General features: G+C 38.5%; 1 protein-coding gene across 1 annotated transcript in view; it reads right to left on the minus strand.

Annotated features, from left to right (window-relative positions):
* Window positions 1–24188, minus strand: part of XIRP2 (xin actin binding repeat containing 2) — a 113988-nt gene that overhangs the window by 21334 nt on the left and 68466 nt on the right. Inside the window, exon 4 of the mRNA XM_045297993.1 lies at window positions 302–412. Within this exon, the coding sequence (XP_045153928.1) occupies window positions 302–412 (111 nt within the window). The remainder of the gene's footprint in view (window positions 1–301; window positions 413–24188) is intronic.

Consider the following 24188-nt stretch of genomic DNA (forward strand, 5'->3'; position numbering starts at 1 on the left):
AAAAAAGAGATGTGACTTATTTCAATACTGCAAACAATACTCTTCATCCCACTGTGATTTTCATCTACGACTTCCACGCATATTTATCTTAATGGGTGGGCTCACTCAGGCTATGACAGCACCTATTTGATTGACACGTAAAGTTTGAATGTATTTCAGGATGCATTGCAAGGAATGCCAACTTCAAAGTGGAGAAGGGTACTTATTGACATTGCATACAAAAAAATGATTGGTCAGAACAAGATCAGAATTTCCCCACAGTTCTAGAAACCGTTTGGAAAGTGTCTTTCTAAATAGTTACCATTTCTGTTCCAAGAACTTCAGCCTCATGCTTTTGGGAAGCTTCTTGTTCATTTCCTTCCATTTCCTGACTGCATTTTGAGATGTTGATCTGGCTGCCACCAATTACTTCCTGAATAAAACAAACAAACAAATAAACTCATAAGCGAAGGCTTTGAGAAAGTTTGGAACTTTTGCCATGATTTAGTGATGCAATTTTCATAAGAAAGGATACTGGACAAACAAACAAACAAACAAACAAACCACCAAAGGAAAGTTTCTCCGTGTGTCGTCTTTCTATTGCTGCGGTAACAAATTGCCACAAACATTGTGGCTTAGAAGTCCACGGTGTATTATCTTATAGTTTTCTAGGTCAGAAGTTTCTGTCATTTAAAGGTATTCATCGGCTACTTTTCTGCTTGACAGGTTCAAGACAGAATCCATTCCTTTTTCTTTTACAAGTTCTAGAAGCTTCCCATATTCCTTGGCTCCTGACTCCCTCCACCAATAAAATTCCTCTCACACTGCTATCTTTCTGATTATTTCTTCCAGTTTCCTCTTTCACTTTGAAGTGATTGTAATTACATTGGACAGATTTAGGTAATCCAGGATAATCTCTATTGTAAGGTCAACTGATTAGTAACCTTAATTGCATCTGCATTTAGATTTCTCTTTTTTAATGCAACCTAACATATCCATATGTTTAGAAGATTAAGATGTAGCTATCCTTATGGAGTTATCTTCCTGCCTACCACCCTCATCCTTGGTAAATAACACCTGTTAATGATACATCCTATGACCAATGTAAGAAAGACGGTACTCATAAAGAAAGCTACGAGTCCCAGAAGACAGAAACAGAGTACTTTGTTGTTCAAGATACACATTCTGATCTTCAAATTATTCACCAAGTGCGATAACATATCCAAAGTTCAATAGAAGACTCTACATATTAGACATAGTCATCAATGCTAGCCCTATTATGCTAGTTTGTGTCTCCCATGAGACTACTGTCGATTTGATCGAAATTATCCTTGGTGACTTTAACTCAATTACAAACCCGAGTTTTAATTTAATTAATCCAATCCTATTTTTAAGACAGAATATGACTTTGACTCCATCATATGATTATTGAATTAATGGAGATGGTGAAGCAGTTGGCTTAGTGTTAACACATTAACAGCAATAAGTAAGGAGATAGGATACTGACATTTCATTAGAACAAGTGCATTTGAACTTTGAAATTGGTGCTTTGCTATAATCTTGATATCTATGTAACTAATTGAGTATTTGAGATCTGATTAATCTGTTGTAGTAGAATATAGTTAACAAAGATTATTTATTATTATTCATCAAAATAAGATCTCTAAATATTGTTCTTATTTTATTTTTACACTGAGTTAATTTGTCTTAAGTAAATCCTAATTCTTTAAAACAAGAACAATGTTCAAAATAATTTATGAGAATTGACTTGAAAGATTTTGCTGGCTGACTTATAGTATGTGAATTTCTGCCCATCTTCCAAGGGTGTTTAATGTACAGGAGTAGTGTTCTGATGAACTCAGTGGGCAGCCAGACATTTAAAGAGCGATGAGTAATATGATCTTACCTTATTACATGTTTATAGGAAAGGAAAACCAAGGAAAAAGTTAATAAACTACCAAACAGCCCAACAAAGAACTGAGATACAATGACAGTTTACATATTAATTTATATATCTCATTAACTTTAATACCAAAGATTTTTTTCAGAAATTTTTAGGACCAGTTAATGATTCACAATTTTCAAATAACATTTGATAATAACATAAGCCACTATTGTTGTATAATAGAGTTCACTGAATGAATGAATGAATGAATGAACGATCAATCAATGCATGAGTAACAAAGTAAACTTGCATTAGCAAATCAATATAATTCAGAGGTGGTTTTTTTTGTTGTTGGTGGTGGTGGTGTTCGTTTGTTTTTGACCAGTATATATTTTAGGGATTGGGGATAAAGAACAACAACAAAATTACTTTACTTTCTTGAGAGGTAGTATATATAAATAACCACTTTTCATAAGAAAATATTATTTGAGGCTATCAGTAGCATTAAGCTGGAAGGATGAATAACCACCATTGAAGACTGCAGATGTAAATAAATAACAAATAAATGCAAGGTCACAAATGAAAACTCCTTGCATGAAAATTCTTTTCATCTGGAACAAGTTTCTTCATCCACAGAGATACAATGAGAACATTCTGTGACCTTCTTATGCACTGAGGAAATGGTGTGGGCGCTGTGTCTGACCTCTTCCAGTTCCCGAGGCTGATTGTCTCGGGGTCAGACTGGGGTCAGACATACCATCACCCTGTGTGGTAGTTATCTAATCTGGTGTCAGTTTGAGAGGATTGCAAGTGAAGGGGTAGAGTCTGCTCTGTCAATCAAGATCTAACCAATGAGGCCTCTGTGTGGGCATGGCCTTTTCCTGAGAATTCTGGGAATTCCTGTATTTCCTCATTGGAGCAGGGAGGCACTTCTCTCTCTCTCTCAGCTCACTCCCTTGGAGACTCTCTACTGACACTACTCACTTCCCGAGAAAACTCTACTGAGCAGACATATGGCACTATGCTAATAGAACCCATACCCTGGGCACTGGAGGAGCCACGTGGAGACCCTGGACAGCACTGAGATGCTTCTACTGCCACTGGACCCACAAGACTTACAAACCACTGGTCGGTGATCCTCCTGCATTCAGCATCATTGCATGTATTTGGCGAGTCTGAAGAGGACTTTATAGATTGGTATCAGACATATGGGCTAATATTGGATTTACGGACTTGATCTGGACTGAGCTGGGACGTTTTCTCAATATTCAATTGCCCTTGTATATAAACTTCTTTCTGATAAATATATGAGTATCTATGAATTTGTTTCTCTGGTCTACCCAGACTAACAAAACCTCCATAATTTTTTACCTTATTCTGACACTAACCAATCCTACGACCACATCCTATTTCCCCTGAAACTCTACTATCTGCTGAGTTCTAGAATTAATTGCAATGGCCTCACAGTACTCACTGTCAATGCTCGCAATTATGGGATTTATCAGGGAAGTTAACAGGTTACATCCAGAAATGTTCAGGACACAGTGGTTCAGTCAAGAGAGTATCTGTCATTTCTGCAGGCAGGTCTCTCGCTGGCCCTCAGCCCCTTCACCTCACACCTGCTAAACTCCAGAAATGTTGCAAAGCTCTTTGAGGGCTCACACTTAGTGTCCAAATGGCATGTCACTCTACTACATGGCTCAACCCGAAGACACTCAACTCTAGTTTTGTAGCTCAGCAAACCCAGCTCCCCCAATTAAGTTCCCAGAGGCAACCCGCTTTACAAACTAGCCCTCTGCCCAAAGCAGTCAGTACTATGAGTTCTGTGGCCTGGAAAGCATATTGCACTGCTTCATGGTCCTGCTGCTGCTGCTTCTCTTCTGCTCTTCAAAGCTGTGACCTTCGGTGGCAGGGGTTCAATGCACAGAGATTTGAGATCCAAACAACTAGGATTTCTCTATTGCCAGTAGTGAAGCCCCCTCTTCTGCTTCTCAGATGGCTCATTTCAGATCCAACAGATGACAATCCCAATTCACTCTATTAATAATCACTCACAGCTGAATCATATAATCCCATCTGTTTTCCCACCATCTTCTTACCCAGATCCATCAGGAATAAAAAGTTGTTTGGAAAGAGTTAAAAATGCTATGTCTAGAAGAGATATATTAAGTAATCCACTGTATTTCATACACTGATTGAAGAAATCAGAAATGTCTATCAGATATTGTGAAATAGCAAAGGAGACAGGGAACGTGAGAGGTAACAAGGTGTTTCTTTTTGAGCGCCAGGATCGTTCTAAAGAAGCCTTGGTCAAAAGAGTCCTGTTGGTATAGTGGTAATGTGCTGAATTGCCGTCTGAAAGGTCTGTAGTTTGAATTCAAGAAGACTTGGTGGTACAGCAGTTAAGTGCTCAGCTAACTAAGAGTCGGGGAATCACTCACAGGGGAGAATCCTATCATTCTGCTCCTGTAAAGATGACCTTGGAAACCCTCTAGGGCAGTTCTAGTCTGTCCTTCTCAATAGGTAGGAGTAGGAATGGACTTAGCATTCAACAATAACATGATCATTCCTATAGATCAGAATATATCTCTACTTAAGCACCTAAGTGCCATTTATGCTCAAGAAATATGCTTCAAATGGTTTACACAGCATTTTTAATGTCTTAAGTTAGGATAATATCCCCAAATCAAGATCTCAGTCTCCTCTTGCAACCTTAAATGATCGGGCTGCACCGAGTTCACACTGGAACATGGGCACTAGCTGGGCTGGAACAAAGCAGCTGCCAGCCTTTTAGTGGAGGCCACATTGACCACATGGACCACAGTCTCCATCAATTCCTACTATTTAACACCAAGCTGACATTTGTCAAAGTCTGCCTGGTAGTCATGGATATTTGAGTTTCTGATACCTGTCACCAATCTTTATACTCAAAGAATATAGTTAGTGACGTGAGTCTGTGTGCTAAGAAAGACAAATGCAAAATATTGGAAGTAGAAAAATAGCAAGTGAAAGTATTTTTAAGCCACATTTTAAAATATACATGTGGTAATTATATAATTGTATGTCAATTTGAGAGGATTAAGAGTGAAGGGATGGAGTCTAGCCTGTCAATCAGGTCATAGCCAATGAGGCCTCTGTGTGGGCATGGTCTTCTCTTGAGGATTCTGGGAACTCTGGTATTCCTCCCTGGGGGGCAGGAGACACTCATTCTCTCTGCTCAATCCCTGGGAGACAATGCAGCTGACAAGACACATGGAATATGCTAGTGCCCGGAGCTGGAGAAGCCACATGGAGACCCCTGCCAGAACTGAGATGCTTGCACATCCACTGGATCCACAAGACTTTCCACCCACTGGCCTGTGATGTCCTGCATTCCGTGTCATTGCATGTGTTTCATGAGTCTGAAGAGGACTTTATAGATTGGTAACAGACATATGGGCTAATATCAGACTTATGGACTTGATCTGGACTGGGCTGGGATATTTTCTTAATGTTCAATTGCTCTTGTATATAAAGCTCTTTTTTTTACACCTATGAGTCTCCCTGGGTTTATTTCTCTAGTCTACCCAGGCTGACACAATACATTATCATTTTATTGAGTAAACATTTTATACTTAATGTGTTTTTACTCAAAGAAAAATCACACCATGCCTCACATACTTACAGATATATATTTTTTGAGATGGTACAACAAGAGCAATACAAGTACATGAATTTAATTTAGCATTGTACATTTTTATTTCAGCATTTATTTGCTATAACTAAATACACTTATAATTGCAACATTGGTTTGGTGTGTTAGCACCAATGCATCAATTTTACTGCCCCTTGGTAACTTACATAAAACTGGTCTTAAAATATTCCAAGTTTCTATTTCCATCATTTTTTGTGTTTCATATTTTGCCACTGGTGTAGTTTATCCTTTAAATCTGATTTTAAACATGATTCATGGCATTGGTTCTGAGAAATTAAGTTCAGATATAGACCAGGCTGTTAGAAACAAAATGCTGTTGGGTTTGGTTGGATTATCTAAGAATTTGAGATGAGGGATCTGTACTAACTTTTTTTTATGTAATGATTATACTGGGTAACTCAGTAAATTAGATTTTAAACTCCATTTTTTATCAACCCATGTAACCATTAGTATAAAGAAAAAGACAATAAATGAAAAACAAAAACAAAACAACTATTGTTACCAAATCACCTTTATTAAACAAGGATATCAAAATGTGAAGCTATTGTTTCTCAATATATCCTTCATCTTGACCTACACTTTTGAAGGTAGTGTTTCCATTTCTGTAACCCTAATAAAATACCAATGAACAATACCAAATAACATATTGTTTATCTCAGAAAAAAAAAGGCAATAGATTCAAGGATTGCAAAATAGTCAAGTATTCAATGTTTTCAAAGGTAGAGGTTGCCTCTTAAAACACTGCTTTATATAACATCATCAGTCTATTAGGGTCTCACAGTACAGTTAGTTCTCTCCCATAGCTTTAGGCAGGAAATTTAGTGAACTGAAGTCCCGGAATGTTGCAAACAATTCTTTTTCTTGGCCATTAACCAAAAGATTGGAGGTTTGAGTCTATCCAGAGGTGCTATTACGAAAAACATAAAACAAAACAACAACCTAGTAGCAAAGTTCTGAAAAGTCAGCTATTAAAGTAGCTGACTGTTTTAAATGAAAATGGAGCTAAATAGTCGATTCTTGCTTTAAGAAGCCCCATTGGCCTAGTGGGTTATGTTTGGGTTACTAATCACAAGCTCCGATGTTCAAAGCCACCAGCTGATAGGTGGGAGAAACATGAGGCTCTCTACTCCCATAAGGAGTTACAATCTTAGGAAGTCACAGAGGCAGTGCTACCTGTCCTACAGGGCTCCTATGACTCAGAATAAAGTTAATGGCAAAGAATTTGGTGAGTTTTTCTCTTTCAATGATGAGCACAGACATTTGTAGTTGATGTATTGTGACTGTCTGGATTTGGGATGTCAAATTCAAACTATTTCCTTTGTCATGAGCTTTCTTCATGCATTTTCAAATTCATTCTTAAAAAAATGAAACATACAATCTGACATCCATCGGGTGTGAGGGTCACTTTAAGGCTTTTCTACATTCACTTTACCATTTGCAACTTTGACTCCATAGTTTTCTCTTGGAATTGTTTCTTGACTTTGCTATTATAGTTAGTCATTTCTATTTTGTCTCTGGTTTTCCCCAAACTGCCAGTAGAGAATTCTACTATGACTCTTACTGCATCTCATAGTAATCGTGCTAGATGATGCTCTCCTTTAATTAAACTGAGAGTCTATTTCATTAATTTTTAAATCTCAATGCTTAATTTCCCCGATACACAGTAAATGCTATGTAACAACTTGAAGTGAATAAAGGAATAAATAGGAACTTTCAGTTTTCTAAAATATGACAATTTTATTATTTCAACATATAGTAAAAACTAAAATTCTAAAGAAATTTTGAAAGTGAGCCAAAGGCAGATAACAACCAACCAACAAACAAAAAACATAGATCCAGGAATGGGTAGCTCCAATATAAGAACAATTAGTTCTTACACAATGGCCCTACCTGATACCCACCCTGAGGAAGGGAACACAGAAGATATGGGTGCTATAGCCAAGTGTGGTGAAGAAATTAGATGGTGCCCAGCTATCAGATAAAATATCATCTGGGGTCTTAAAGGCTAGTTTCCAAACAAGCAGCAGTGTAAGTGAAATGTCAACCAAGTCCACATGGAAGAAGAACACCATCATCAGTGATCAAAGGATTATAAATCATATAATCTGAAGCTAAAGGAGGGAACAGTATCAAAGCTTAAATTGTGAGAATCCAGTTTGCAGGAGGCTGAGATGGCAGTGGAGCCTAAGATACATTTGTGAGATCTACATAGGAAGCAAGGTGATTGCCCTCTATCTGCAATTGAGGAATGCAATGGAGAGATGACTGAACATCAAAATGCTACACCTGATTTACTGGTTAAAATCGTGTCACGTGATCCCCACTCTGATGCATGTTGGGCCTGATCTGGTTTTCAACATTTCTGTATATTTTGTTTTTTGTTTGTTCATATTCGGGCTCATCTCAGATGTATTTGGTCATCAGGGGTGACTTTTATGAATTTTTGTTATATATTTTTCAGTTTATGAAAAACAGGATTGATGTACCTCTAGGGACAGCAAGTAGAATAAAGATTTCTAGGAGATACAGTGGTGGGGTGGGAGGGTAAAAGGGAGCTGAAGTCAAGGAGTTCAAGAAAAAAATGTTTTGCAACTGAGTGTGGTAGCAATTGTACAATAATCCTTGATGTGATTGAACTATGGAATGATATATCTGTATTAGCGTCAAATAAAATGGGTTTGGCAAATAAATAAATGAAATACATGAATGGCTGAGTTGTTCAAAACAAAACAACAAAAACTAACATTCTAGTGTCTTCCACATAGACCTATGGTTGTATTTCTGACATTGCTGTTGCTAGTCTTTAATATCAAGCCTTTTCTTAATTGGGATGTCAAGTTACCAAGGCTGATGTGTATAAAGTTAATGTCAATCACTGTACAAAGTACATCCAAAATGATAACTTTTGATAGTATTATCCATGATCAAAATATTTACATAAGAATACAGGCCAGCCTGTGAACTGTAAAGAGCAGTAACTATCATCAGATAGAGAGGTCGCACTAAGCAAACAATAAATACACAAAAGCAGCGAATATACAAAGAAACTTTAACAATAAACTATATTTTAAAATTAGCCTTTGCATGAAGAGACCTTTGCGTGCTAAGCAAACTAGTTTGTATTCTCTTTTTCATGTGTTTATTACTATTCTTTGAGCTGATAATTCTGACATGTTGTCAAGAGCCATGTGGAAACAGTGGCTGCACTGCACAGAAATATTATGACATCCAATTTTTAGGTTGAGCTATTTATGATAGCAACGAAAGATAATATCCATGCTCATCATCATTTTTAATTCATATAAATAGTAAAAATATTAAGGAGGAAGAAGTACAATGTCGGTTGCAAGTCCAGATTCTTTGTAGGTCTCAATGGACTCATAGGTAAAAGCCTCTAATTTTACTGAGTTCAATAGGACCTATGAACCCCCATGCCCATTCCAATTCACAGCAACTCTATGGGTCAGAGTAGAAATTTGCTCCCTAACACAGCCGGAGATCCATAAAATTGCTGACTTTTCAGGAATTTACCACTAAGGGTTTTTTGTTTTGTGCTCATGGAACCTCGGCATAGACTCAAGTCTCTAATCTTTCGCTTAATGGCCAATAAAAGAAACTGTTTGCAACACTCTAGGACGTCAGGTCACTAACTGCCCTGCCTGGAGCTGTGGCAGAGGACTAACTGGACGCTAGACCCTAATAGACTCATGCTGGAACATACAAACAGCATTTCAAGAGGCAGCTTCTACTTTTGAAAACGCTGAATCATTGGACACGACTGGCCTTATATAGCCTCAGTAACCAAAATTTGCCAGTGCCAGCTATATGCATGGGATTATGTGGGCATTGTCATCTTAAACCTGCATGTGAATCTATATTCTCTCTTTCTTCAGAGAGAGAGCGAGCAATAAAGCATATATAGGGTCTATATATAGGGATACATACATAGGGTATCTCTTTATATATACAGTAAGTAAAAAGTATTACTACAAAACAATAGAAACCGTCATTAAACAAAATATCATCATATGAAGCTACTGTTTCTTGACATATCCTTCATCCAGGTCTATACACTTCTGAAGGCAGTGTATTCATCTCTAACCATTCCCTCCAAATTCTGTCTTCTTTAATTTAGACCACATCAAAAATGGACGTTGTAGCATTCTTGAGGGGCTTTTGTATTCCTTTTCATGTTCTTTGAGTTTGGTAACAAAAAGAAGACTTAGGGGGCAAGATCAGGGATGTAAAGTACCGGAAGTAAGAATTCCCCAGGAAATTCTTCTAGGACAGCGCTTGCTACCCTCAACTAATGAGCATTGCTGCAACAAGGGGAAAATATTCCCAGGACAACATTCCTGGCTTTTCTTCACTGATGCTTTTAAATTATTCTTAATGCTCTTCTTCATTAATTCCCAGACTCTCCTGTGCTCATCAAGAAACTCCAGTCGGGTTACCGTTTTACCGTTCCAAAACACAGGATCCCTAACCTTCCGAGCTGACCTCACTGCCAGGAATTTAACTGGCCCAGCGGATTTCCTTGGAAGCTACTTCTGGGATTGGGCTTTTTTTTTTTTTGATGATCCCTAATGAGATGAAAATAAGTGAATTTCCAAGAGAACTTATCTGCAGCCACCCATTGTTTGCAGAGACACATTTAAGCATGCTGTGTGTTTACATGAATTGGAACTCTAGAAGCTAGAAGCAATTTTTAAAACTTATTCTAGGATACTCAATATGTAAAAAAGTATATGCATATATATTTCATGAAATATTTTAAAAGCGCTGTTATTTTGGAATTCCCTTGAGACAATAATTTAAATATGAGATGTATGGTTTATGCAGATTTATTGTGTAAATCTCCATAAGATGTGCTATGATTCAATTAATCTCAATTATCTCTTGACATGAAACAAGAGTATTTAGGTGCAAAGGGGAAACAGAATTTAAAAATAGAAATACATAATTTCATAGATGAAGTGTTTGCAAAGGGTAGATTCTAAATAAACAAGTCTCAGAATCCTGTCATCTCGTTACCTGACCATGTTATTTATACAGGCACATCCCAGAGTCCTGCTGCTTTTCATGATGTTTTCAGTTACTAATCCCTCAGAAATGGACAATTATTCACTCTCTGTAGTCTGTTCTTAGTCTGGAAGCTCCACTGAACCCTATTCACTTTGGATGACCATACCACCCTACGTAAGATACCAATAACATACCTTTCAGCAACACAAGAATCATCGTAGCAGAACAAACTGACAGACATGTGGAATGTGAACAGCAGCAGAGCACTGTCAGATACAGTGCTGAAAAGTAGAATGGGCTGTCAATTTCTGAGGGATTGGCCACTGAAAACCTTATGAATCGCTGCAAAACACTGTCAAATATAGTGGCAGGAGACGAACCTCTCCCTCAGTTGGAAACAGACCAAGCAAACTCACTGCTATCGAGTTGATTCCAATTCATAGGGACCCTATCAGTCCGGGTAGAACTACCCCTGTGGATTTCCAAGGATATAACTACTTATAGGGGTAGAACGCCTCATCTTTCTCCCTTGAAGCGGCTGGTAGTTTCAAACTAATAACCTTAAGGTTAGCAACCCAATGCATAATCCACTACTTGATCAGAGTTCCTTTCTTAGTTTGGAAGGTACTCACAATACCGATGGGGGAAAATGTTCTCATCAAAGAAGGGTCTGCCATAATGATGTGGATGACATAAAGTTCTCAGGATTTTATGTGCTGATGGGAAACCCCTCAAAAGGAGAAGAAACTCCTACAAACGTTAGAATTGGTAATGTATGAAGTATGAATCTAGGGAAATTAAAAGCCATCTATAGGATTAACACATAAAACCATATTTTAGAGACTAGGGAGCTGAAATGGCCATTTTGAATCAGGCAATGAAGTGGTTCACTCTGTAAGAAATGAAAAATTTAAGTGGAATGGCATCACGTTCATCATCCCAAAGAACATTTCAAGACTTATTTTGAAACACAATGTCATCTGTGACAGGATAGCAACTGTGTGTCTACACTGAATGTACACACCAAGCACCGATCTGGCAAAGATAAAGTTTGCGACGATGAAAGTGAAGAATTCTGCACTTCTTCAATCAGAAAACAATCAAACGCCAAATCAAGATACCTTTGTAAAGGTGTGTGATTAGAATTCTCAAGTTGGAACAATGGTGAAGAGATAATAGTAGGAAAATATGGCTTTGGTGATAGAAATGAAGCTGGATATTGAATAATTGTATTTTGCAAGACCAACAGCTTCTTCACGGCACACTCCCGCTTTCATCAACGTACCCAAAACCTGTACACATGGACCTCACCAGAGAGAACACATTGCCCAGACAGAATCCACAGGAAGCAAATTGACTATGTCTACAGGAAGAGTCAACAAACAAGCCCAATATTAGCAGCCAAGTGGAGGTCTGGGTCTATTGCGGAACAGACCATTGGGTGCTCCTATCTAAATTCAGGTTGAAGCTGAATAAAATAAAAACAGGTCTACAAAATACAAAATATGACTTTGAGTACATCCCACCTGAAGTCTGAGAAGTTATCAAACTGATTGAATACTAATAAGAAGTTCTGATGAACTGTGGGATGAGGTAAAGAACATCATACATGAAGAAAGCAAATGCTCATTAAAAACACAGGAAACAAAGAAAATATCAACGCATATATCAGAGGAGACTCTGAAACTTGCTTTTCAACATAGAGTAGCTAAAACAAATAGAAAAAAATGATGAATTAAAAAAACTGAATAGGAAATTTTAAAGGGCAGCTTGAGAAGACAAAATACAGCATTATAAGGAAATGTACAAAGACCTGGATTTAGAAAACCAAAAATAAAGAGTATTCTCAGTATATCTCCAGTTTAAAAAACGAAAGAAATATTCAAGCCTTGCATTGTAATATTAAAGAGTTCTATGTGGGAACATCAAAGATGGAAGGCATGCACAGAGGCACCATATTGAAAATAGTTGATTGACATGCAACCATTTCAAGAGGTAGCAGAAAATGAAGAACTGAAAGAATGGTACTTAAAGAAGAAACCAAAATTCATTAAAGTCAATAGTCAGAAACAAGGCTCCAGGAAATGAGGGAATATTAATTTACATTTTAAACACACTGACACAGCACTTGGAGCACTTCATTGTCTGTGCCACCAAATGCAGAAATTATGAAACATTATCACTGATATTATATGCAAGTAAAAGTTTACTGAAGATAATTCAACAATAGATGCAGCAGTTCATTAACAGAGAACTACCAGAAATTTAAGGTGGATTCAGAAGAGGACTTTGCATGAGGGATTTCATTGCCAATATTAGATGGCTCTTGGATGCAAGCAAACAATACCAGAAAAATGTCCACATATATTTTAATGACTCTGCAAAGACTGTGTAGACCATAATAGAATGTGAATACAATTGAAAAAAATGGGAATACAGAACACTTGATTGTGCTCATCCAGAATCTGTTCCAGGAACAGTGGGCAATTGTATGAACGTACCAAGGAGATACTTCATGGTTTAACATCAGCAAAAGTATGTACCCGATTTGTATCCTTTTACTACATTTATTAAATTTGTACTTGAGCAAATTAATCTGAGAAGATGGAGTGTGTGAAGAAGTTGGCAGCATGTTTGAAGGAAGGCTTATTAACAACTTGTGATGTGCAGATGACACAAACTTGCTTGTTAAAAGTGGGGACTTGACACACCTGCTGATGAAAATCAAGAAGTGCAACCTTCCTACGGATCACACCTCAAGGTAAAAAGCCAAACCTCATAACCGGACCAATAGACAGCATGATGATAAATAAAGAAAAGGTTGGGGTTGTCAGGGATTTGATTTTGCCAGAATCCACAGTTGGTGCTCATGGAAACAGCCGTCAAGAAATCAGAGGATGTATTACTTTCAGCAAGTCTCTTTCACAAAACTTCTTTTAAGTGCGGAAAAGCAAGGATGTCACTTTGAAGACCAATGTGTTTCTGACCCGTTCCATCACCTCCTATGCATGTGAAGTTGGACAATGACTAGGGAAGGCTGTAGAAGAACTGATGCACTTGAATATGGTGCTGGCAAAGAATATTGAAAGTACTGTGCAGTGCCTGAAGAACACATAAATCTTTCAGGGAAGATATATAGCTAGAATGCTCATGTTCTTTGGACATGTCATCCAGAGAGATCAGTCCCTGTAGGAGGACGTCATGCTTAAAAAGAAAGAGACCCTGAAGGAGACAGACTGACACAAAGGCTGAACAAAGACCGCAAAGGAGTCTGAGGATCACAACGGAGCAGGCCACGTTGGGTTCCGCAGGGCACAGCTTCACGATGAGTTGGAGCTAACTTGCCAGCAGCTAAGAATATTAATCCCCAAGTTCAAAAATGCTAAAGGTTCATAGAAAGAACATGTAAGAGATTCATTCTTTACTGAGCCATCAAACATTTGTTTTAAAAATAACTGTATTTATTTGACAAACTAGAAAAGGAAGCTGCATGAAAACATTCCATTTGCCATAAAAGGATGCCTTCTTGAAACTGTGTGTGTGTGTATGATATATCTTTCATTTATATATATTTAAATCCAACACAGATAAAAAGGAAATCTTAGAACCAAGGAGGCCTTGGGATATAAACAAAACATGAAAGTAAGACAAAAGAAGAAAGCCAACACAAAGACACCTGAAGACAGTGCAATTGAAGGTAAGAACTTGAAAAAAGAGAAAAATTCTAAAGGAAGAAAGAAAAAGAACTCAGCAAAATGTAACATAGAATTTGTGTTAACACAAACCAAATTATAGACAGAGAATTCTTTTTCTTTATTATTATATTCTCCATCACTAATAATCAATTGATTTCTAAGAACTGACAATATGGCCTTACACTATCCCTTCGATCAATGTCATCCTCACCCTGCAACTTCTGAACCACTTAAGACTCATATATCTAATCTGAGCATTTCAATAGTCTACTGACTTATTTTCTTACATTTAACCTTGACTTTCTTTCTATCAATCTTATCCTGCTAAAATACAACATGTGTGTGTGTATGTGTGTGTGTAACACAGCACTGAGGTCTTAACAAAACAGAAGACGGGGAAAGACAGAAGACAAGATCTGTTTTGATCATTGGCAACATGCTAGAAAACACTACTAGTCAAATCTTATCATGAAACCGATTTCCTGGTAAGGTGTATTTCATGTGACATTTCAAGCACATGTATGAAGACTTTGAGACAGTGTACAAACTGCCTGCTTCTTTCATTGTCACTCTGAGTCTTGAGTTCATCATTCTTCTTCACTGGGAAAGATGGCATTTTAAATACCGATATAAAGCCCAAACAGGAAGAACAATAAATCAGATACTGCTCTGATTGAAGGACGCCAAAGTTATCTATTCCAACAAGGTATTTCAAGACTATATTTAATTAATGTACCTGCATGTGTGTCAAATAATATTATATGTGCCACCATTATTTTTATAGGAGGAAATTAACAAATTTGTCATTTGTCTTGATGAGAAAACAAATCAAGGAAACAACTACAGAATCATTGTGTATCTAGAATCCTCAACTCTGCTCTTTTCATAGTCCCTACCCTCAATCCCTGGTGGTGTGGTGGTTATATGTTGGGCTGCTAACTGCAAGGTCAGCAGTTCAAAGCCACCAGACCCTCCAGGTTAGAGGCTTTTTATTGATCACCCTCTTGACCCAACCTGAATTTGCTCTAGGCTCAAATATTTCTGGCTTGTTCCATAACAGAAATTACTTCTCTGTCATTTTAAATATTGGTCATCTTTTCTTTCTTCCTCTTTATTTTTATCTTTATATTATCAGTATTTTCTTCTTTCTATTTTGTTTGTTTTTGTTGTTGTTGTGTCTGTTAGGTTTCTCAGTTTGTGAAGCACCTAAGGAGTGGATGGTTTATGGGGATGGGGTGGGTGAAGGAAATTGGGGAGCAAATGATGACAGGGGAGGGCGAAAAGGAGCACTAGTACTGATGGTGATGATGTATATAAAGCTCTTTTTAAAGGCAATTTACTATGGAAGTATAGAATATGAATATTACATCTAGAAAACTACTAAAAATTAAAAAAAAGAAGGAAACAAAAGCAAACGTGACCAACGGTCACCATGGGTGAAGGAGGAGGAGCATTTGCTTAGGGCATTGAGTCTATGTTAATTGTGCTGGAATAATTTAGAAAAGGGTATCAATCATGGCTGTACAATGTGAAGAGTCTAATCAAAGGCACTGAATTATACATACAGAAGCGGTTGAATTGGAGATTTTGTTGTGTATTTTTTGCCACAATTAAAAAATAGTGATTGTACTAATAACCATGAGTACATGGAAGAAGAAAATGTTCTAAAATGGATTGTGGTAATGATGGCACAGTCTTGTTGATATGACTGAACTGTATGATCTATAAATGAAGTACTAATCCAACTTAACAAGAGAGAGGGAGATGGGGGCGGGGGAAGGGAGCTCCCCTCTTAAGAGTTACAGTCTTGGGAACGCACTGGGGCAGCTTTCTCCTCTGTCCTACAGGCTTGCTAGAAATGAATGGCTAGTGCGTTTGGTCTTGGTTTGAGACTGTGAAGTTCTGTTTTCTATTTTCTGGACTCAGACTTAGTGGTATAGCACGAGGTTTCCAAAGTTTATGAGAATGGAATGAAAAGGGAATAGAATATTTTACAGATTTCTCCTTTCTTCTATAATCCCGGAGCCCTGTGGCACAGTGATTACGCATTGGGCAGCTGTCCTGTTAGACACGACCAGCCCTCTGCAGGGCAAAGGCCCGCTCTCTATCCCTTGACCAGTTACCGTGTCAGAAACTCAGGGGCATTGCTACTCTGCCTGCAGGGCCACTCTGATGAGGAATACGCTTGATGCCAGTGAATTATTGTTTTGCGTGGTAGTAATGGCAGATAGAAGGTTGGGGTGGGGGGAGCTGAGGAAAGTGGGGGAAACAGACTGTGTCTAGAGAGGGAGGGAGAGGGAACGAGATGCCTCTTCTGAGAGGGCTTTGTTTGCGTAAGGCGTCCTGGTGCAAGAGGGGTTTCACACTGGCTGCACGTGGTCAGCTGTTCGAAACCAGAGCAGCTCTACAGGAGAAAGACAAGGTGTACTGGGTCGATTTACAGGATGAGACACCCACCGGAGCCTTTCAGCCGCACCGGTGGGGTCACTAGGAGCTTGACACGATGGCGCTGCATTTGGGTTTGAGTTTTTATTTGCTCACATTATTAGAATGAAGATGCAAACTTTTCATGTCAAAAGGCTTATACATCATACCCCAGACTAAACTTCAGACATTTCAGCCCCTGAGCATTTCCTAAGCATCTTACAATATGAATTGTAGTGCCCGACTATCTAAATTTGCACTGTGAGGATAAGACATAAACTAGGTTTCACAGCAGCGTGCACTGGCCTTCTGGACGGAGGGGGCCTTTGCAGGATGAGAAGCTTGATTGAGTGCTTGGCGCCCCCTGTCGGTCCTCACCTGGAGCCTGCTTTCTGGGATGGAGCAGACTTGGCAGTAACTTGTGCCTCACCTGGCACACCGTGCCTACTCAGACCAAAGGAGTTTGAAAATGAAACCCAAGGAAAATCTACTGGAAGAAGGTGTCATATTGCTTCTTGTCCTATGAATTTAGGATTAGAAAAGATATTGGGAAAAATAACATCCAAAACCTATCTCTGCTATCAAAGAGAGGCAAAAACAGAAGCTTTTAATGCGTCCTACTTTTTCTCAGGCCTGTGTTCTTCCTTCCAGGATGTTAATCCGTTTGTTATCATACAAATTAATAAGTAAATTAACATGCAAAGTAGTAGACAAGCTTGATTCAATCCAATCATTTTTAAAGACCCACGAGGATGGGCTTATTTTGAGAAATACAGACCCAGAAGAAAAAGAAGGCGCTAATAGTTTCTGCTGATGTCAAATGCTTACACAAAATGCCCATGCTCATAAAAGTAACTGTGTGGAAAAAGCATTTTGCAGATTTCACTAACTTCGACAGTATAATGATTTTATAATGTTAATGGTTTCATTTTTGTTATAATTTTCCTTTCTCCTCACAAATTAGCAAAATCAAGAACATAAAATTCTCTAGCTTGCCACTTTATAATAAAATTTAGAGAAATAAATTTAATTAGTAACTTAGCCAACATTGTCTATATATTTGAGAAACATGTATATTTATCTATATATTTGAGAAACATGTATAATTATCTATATATTTGAGAAAGCTATCATCTATCTATCTATCCATATATCTATCTATCTATACAAAAAGCCCCCATATATTTCTAAGTTAGTAAGAAACATCAGAATGAGAAATGGGCTGTAAAAGTGTATTTTTGTATTCTAACTTCCCCCCTCAAGTTTCCACTTTCTCCATAAAGGATGCCAACAAATCCATTATTTAAAAATTTTAGTGTATTTTGAAATACATCATCAAAACTTTTCAAAAACTCCTGTTCAAGCAGAGGTGATATAAACTCTTTCTGATGATCTGTGCCTTTGGGAAGTGGCTCAGATACAGATAACTGTCTCAAAACCTTGGGAATGTTTTAATCCCTCTCTGTCCTGAGTAATCTCAGTAAGCATGGTGAGGCATGAGTTATTGTCTGTCTCTTGTTCACCTTATAAACCAAATACTAGATCTTTTTCTTAAAACCAAATACTTATAAACTAAATACTAGATCTTTATAAACCAAAAAATAGCTTCTGTTCTTAAAGCAGTTCCAATTCAGTTTATTTTAAAGGAGTGAGTGGAACATCTGTAAACTCTATTTTAGTGTTTTATTGTGCATTAGGTGAAGGTTTACATAGAACAATCACTTTCCAATCAATATTCCATACACAAATTGCTCTGTGACACTGCTTGCAACCCCAGCCAACCCTCGAGGAATGACTACAAAGAGACTTTTCTCCAGCTTTGTTTCCCCCAAAGTTATGCCAAACATCAGAGGCTATTTGCCAGCACATGGTGGGAGGTCAGATGCTTAGAGATCCTCCCTGAAGGCATTCAGTTGCCAGACCACTGTGGGGTGCCACCACAAGTAGGACCCACTCCCGGCTGTTAGGGACAATGAGCTATTTCTCCCTAAAGGCTTGCGGCCATCAGTCTGGTCCCTGTAGATGGGGTTTACACCCTAATGATAATGGTTTCTATAGTGAGCCAGAGAACAGGTTAAACCTACTCAGTGACATCCAGAGTTAGGCCACCATCATGAATCTAGGGTCCGCCCATCTTGTCACAAGTATACCCTTATTCCTTCCTCTTCCAATAGCATATGAACTCCTAGATCACCCTCTCCCATTACTGTATTACCTATAGCACAACCCTTTCCTGTGACGTATGTCTTCACCTGTAATAAGGGGGCTTGCACGTTCCCAGAGAATATATAAACCTTGGTTAGCAATAAATCTCTCTCTCTCTCCATGTGGACCACCAAGTGAGGCTGAGGTGAGCACGCTACCATGAAATGTGTCTGACTCCATTATTTCAATCTCTCTCCTATCTCTCATGCTTTCTATGACTTTAATCTTTATTTATTATCGCTGTACAATTGCGCCTACCAGACCTGTGATGATGGGTTAGGGGCTGGCTCCCCTGACAAACCCCCTACCTGTTGCCATCCTGAACTGTATCCGCACTCTCTCTGCTTCCTCTTGGGTTCCTCATTTCCATTGTACTTTGTCAATGAAATTAGATTTTTAGAAACAGAAGACACACAAGACCATAAGGAAGAAAATAAGGTATGTGAGTGGCATTCTAATAATTGGGGTAAAGATTGCGCCTATAAAAACTACTTGGGAGGAAAAGTAAGATGAATCATAGAAAAGCAACCAACACAGAATTTTTATCAAGCATTTGAATCTGTGCTAGCAAGCGTAAGATCCACTGAGCATCTGATTACCTGAGAGAGAGTGCTAGAGTACCCTCCATATAGGTGCCCCTCTCTAAACCTGTCTAAGTAATCAGACTGATTAGTTTATTTGGTTTTTCTTCTCCCAGGATGAGTATATGCACTGTACATCCTACATGATTTTATTAAGATGATAGTTGCCACAAAAGACTAAGGCAAACATTTTTCTATGTCTTCAGGATGTGGGGGTTAGAATGAGTTGTCTTATGGTGATGCACTGGCATGACTACAGTTTCCACATAAGAGGAAGGACAGAATCCCTCTGATCACTAGCACAATAACTCATGTGTCAATGAGTTCTGCAAAATTGGAAATGGCAAACAATATAAGACAGAGATTTTATGGTCATGCCTCAAAACCAAAAAATCTCACTGCCATGCACTTGATTATAACTCACAGTAATCCTATATAAAAGATAGCACTTCCCCCTCTGAGTTTCTGAGGATATACCTTTTATGGAAGGAGGGGTATCCCTCTCCTGAGCTAGTGGTTTTGAACTGATGACCTTGTGGTTAGCAACCCAATGTGTAACTACTGCACCATCAGGGCTCCTCAGATTGTCATGCCTCAGCAGACAGTAATTACCATCAGCTTCATGTAGTAACAGAAGAGTATAATTTTACTTGCATGTGATATTAATTAATGATATTATCCAATAATTTCCACATCCTATTAGCTTATCTTTCTATGGAATAGCATAAACATAAATCTCCTACTGTAGGTTGACCAGGCAGCTCTATCACAAATATCTGGGTCTTGGCATAGAAGAGTAAGTGCTTCCTGTGCTGAATCAATTTGTTGAAACATTTCAATCGGCATTCTTTCAATTTGGGGAGTACCCCCCCCCCAAACAAACAAACAATAATGAAAAAAGCTCTGCTGGGAGAAGCTTTGGTAGTATGCATATTTCCCCACTAAGCAAACATTGAGCAACTCGCTCTGAATTAGTGCACCCAGTGGGGTCACCTGGGAAACTTCTCTTTGGTCATAGTTTTTCATAAAGGCAGTTTCTCTTGAACCTCATTTTTTGTGATAGCCAATTTAAGAGAACAGCCTGTGGGTGTGAACTTTTGTTTTCTGCTTGGGAAAAATGCCACAGAAACTTTTGTGATGTTGAACACAGCTTACAAAGACAGCAATATGAGAAAATTTCAGTGTACAAATGTTTTTCTCATTTCAAAAAAGGGGAAATGTCTATTCTGGATGTTCTTCAACTTCCCATAAAGAAGAAAATATCGACTAAATTTGTGTACTTTTGCTTGAAGACCAACGACGGATCATTGAAGAGAAGGGGAAGTTATCTGGATTATCTTGGAGCTCAGTTCAGAGAATTTTATTGGAAGATTTGGAAATGAGAAGGGTTGCTGTGAAATTTGTGCCCTGCATTCTGACCAGGAAGAAGAACTTTGAGTAGAAACATGCTGGACTTTGAAAAAACAGCTCCAAAGAGACCCAGACATTTTTTACAAGGTCATTACTGGTTAGCAGATATGGTGCTATTTTTATGATCCTGAAAGCAAACATCAATCAATCCATCAATCAAAGCAAACAGCGAAATAAAGCTTTCTATTAGATGTTCTGAAAAGATTGTGTAATGATATGTGACAAAAAAGACCTGATTTGTAGGAGACAAGGGACTGATTTACAACCACAATAATGCACCTGCTCACGCAGCAATCTCAGTGTGCCAGTTTGGGGCAAAAACAGCGTTCCCCTTATGCCCCATGCACGTTACCTGCCTGACCTCACTCTATGTGACTTCATTTTGCTTCCATGAATAGTGAGGGACATGAAAGGACAGTGATTTGATGACGTAGAAGAGGTAAAGAAAAAAATGAGGGAGGTGCTGTCAGCCATCCAAATAGATGAGTTTGAAAAATGTATTCAAGAATGAAATCTCAGATTGGACAAACGTATTAAGTGCAATGAAGAGTACTTTGAAGGTGATAACGTTGTTTTGCAAAAAAATAAAGTAAAATAACAAAATAAACAGCTTTGAAAAACAAAAATTCTAGTTTTGGGTGGTATTCCCTAGTATAATTACTTTGTATTTCCTTCTTTTTTCAAATGATTTCTCTATCTGGTCAACATACAGGTAACAGTTTACTAAGGGTAATATATAAATGTTTGCAGTAGTACCTGGACAGGGAGAGGCCAGAAATAAGAGGTAGATTAAGAAGGGGACATGGAATGAAGGATACCATTACTAACATCAGATGATCTTGGTTGAGAAGGAAGTGCCAGAAAGATGTTTACTTGTATTTTATTAACTATGCAAAGACACTGGACTGTGTGGATTATATCAAAATATAGATAGCATTGTGAAGAATTTCCATTCTTCCATTTCATTCCATTCTGGAATTTCCATTTAATCTTGCTCATGGGGGACCTATTCATAAGGCAAAAAGCACTGGTTTGAACAGACCCAAAGGATACTGGATGGTTTGAATGGAGAAAGGTGTGCCTATCAGGATTGTAGCCATTCACTGTACTTATTCAATAAACGTATGCTGAACAAGCAGTCCAGGAAGCTGGTCTATATGAAGATGAACATAGCATCAGGATTCTAGGATGGCTCATTAACAACCTGCACTATTCAAATGACATACCTTGTTAGCTGAAAGTGCAGAGGGCTTGAAGCATTTCCTAATGAAGATCAAAGACTACAGCCTTCAGCATGGAATGTAATTCAATTCAAAGGGAACAAAACCAAAAAACGTTACAAGTGGAACAATAAACAACATCGAGAGCCAAGAAGAAAGATGGAAGTTGTCAAGGATTTCATCTTTCTTTGATCCAAAGTCAAAGGTCACGGTAGCAGCTGGAGAGAAACCCAATATGGTTTTGCACTGGGAAATCTGCTGTACGAGTCTGTTTAAAGTTTTAAAGAGCAAGATGTCACTGTGAGGAGTAAGATGCACCTGATCCAAACCATGGTAGTTTCAATCGCATCCTATGTACGTGAAAGCTTGACACTGAATACGAAGACCGCAGAGCTGGTGCATCTGAATTATGGGGCTGGCAAAGAAGACTGAAGTACCAGCGACTGCCAGAACACAACTATATCTTGGAAGCAGTACAGTCAGGAGACTCCTGAGAAGTGAGGATAGAAAGATTTTGTCACACATACCTTTTATCAGGACACATTAGATTCTGGGAAAGAACATCATATTTGGCCAAAGGGCACATCAACAAGAAAGGGGACCTTCAGTGAGCTGGATCAACATAGTGGTTTCATCCATGGTTCGAGCGTCTCAATGGGGAGAAGAGTGCAGTCCAAGCAGTGGTTGGGTCCGCGCTCCATTCTCTATGCTCAAGGTCACTGTCACTAGAAACCGCCTCAATGACACCTAACAGTACCATCTAATTCATTAGCTTATATCACGCTATCATTTGATTGCTTTAGATTCAAATATAATGCTAGACTTTCTTATCTCTTGGGGTGTGTGTATCTATATTTCTGAAATTTCGATCTGTATTCCTGTCATTAGGAAAGGAGGTAGACAGGTTTGAGGTGCTAGTAAAGTTGTTTGTCTGTTAATTATCTACACTTCAGTTGTTTGTTTTTGCTTCCTCTGCATTCTTTATAATACCTATTCTATTCTTTGACAGCTGCAGGCCCCTCAAGATAAATGTCATATAAGGAGATGTGCTCTGTTATCAGGAAGAGGACTGAATTAGAGTGGGCAGAGGGCAAGTTTCAGAGCAGAAAGTACAAGGGAGCAGTCATCTCTCGGCTAACAAATCCTAGCTCAGGTGTGCACCATCCAGTTCTTTGATGTAGATCATACTCTCCTGGAAAACAATAGAAATCCCTTGATTCCTTAACTATACTTCACAGTAATTAAACCAGAAGTACCTGGGCTATCTGGGAAATTCCAATGCCCATCAAAGAAGCGAACCACCTCACTGAATATTCAGATGACCATAACTACCTCTGAGAGTCCAAACTAATGAGAAGATTTTATTTTAAATCCTGCCCAGTCAGACCAGAAGTTGATCAACCAGAGGCTATAAAAATATTTCCAGTTTCAGGCCCTAATTGAGTGGAAATCAGAAGCTCATCGAATCCTTCTCCCGTCTCTAGGCTTTGCAACACAACCCTGGGAGATCTGGAGTCGAGGCGGGGCGTAGGGGCTTTGTGAGGAGTGTGCATTTCTAGACAAATCAGACGCATGGTGGCCTTTATAGAGACAGGGGCAGGTTTAGGGGTCTGGGTTGTCAAGGCTGCAGAGGTAAAGTTCTGTAATTTATTCGATGAAGCACAAGTTCTCTTTACAATTTTGCCTTTGTTTGTTGCCTAGACCCTTTTAAATATGGCTAACTTCATTCCCAACTTGAGCAAGGAATTGTTCATGAGAAATATTAACTTGATGATTTAATTTCTGAAGAAAAGGCTATGGAATTCTGCCATGACCTGCAGGGCCATGGGGAGGGGAGTGGATGGGAAGAGAAAGGAACCGAGCCTGAGGAATCTGAGCAAGGCTGTGAAACGACGGGGCGGCAAGGTTGGGGACAGGGGTTTGAAAAGCATCATGGCAAAAAGGAAAATCAGCGCAATCCCGGAACCCAAGAGGAAAGCGAATTTTGGGAATAATGAAGGCAACAAATGTATAGATGTGCTTTACACAATTGATCTATGTATTGTGATGAATTGTATGAGCCCCAATAAA

The sequence above is a fragment of the Echinops telfairi genome, unplaced genomic scaffold (assembly GCF_000313985.2).
Source record: "Echinops telfairi isolate 266 unplaced genomic scaffold, ASM31398v2 ScPeMD7_4;HRSCAF=17, whole genome shotgun sequence".
Classification (NCBI taxonomy): domain Eukaryota; kingdom Metazoa; phylum Chordata; class Mammalia; order Afrosoricida; family Tenrecidae; genus Echinops; species Echinops telfairi.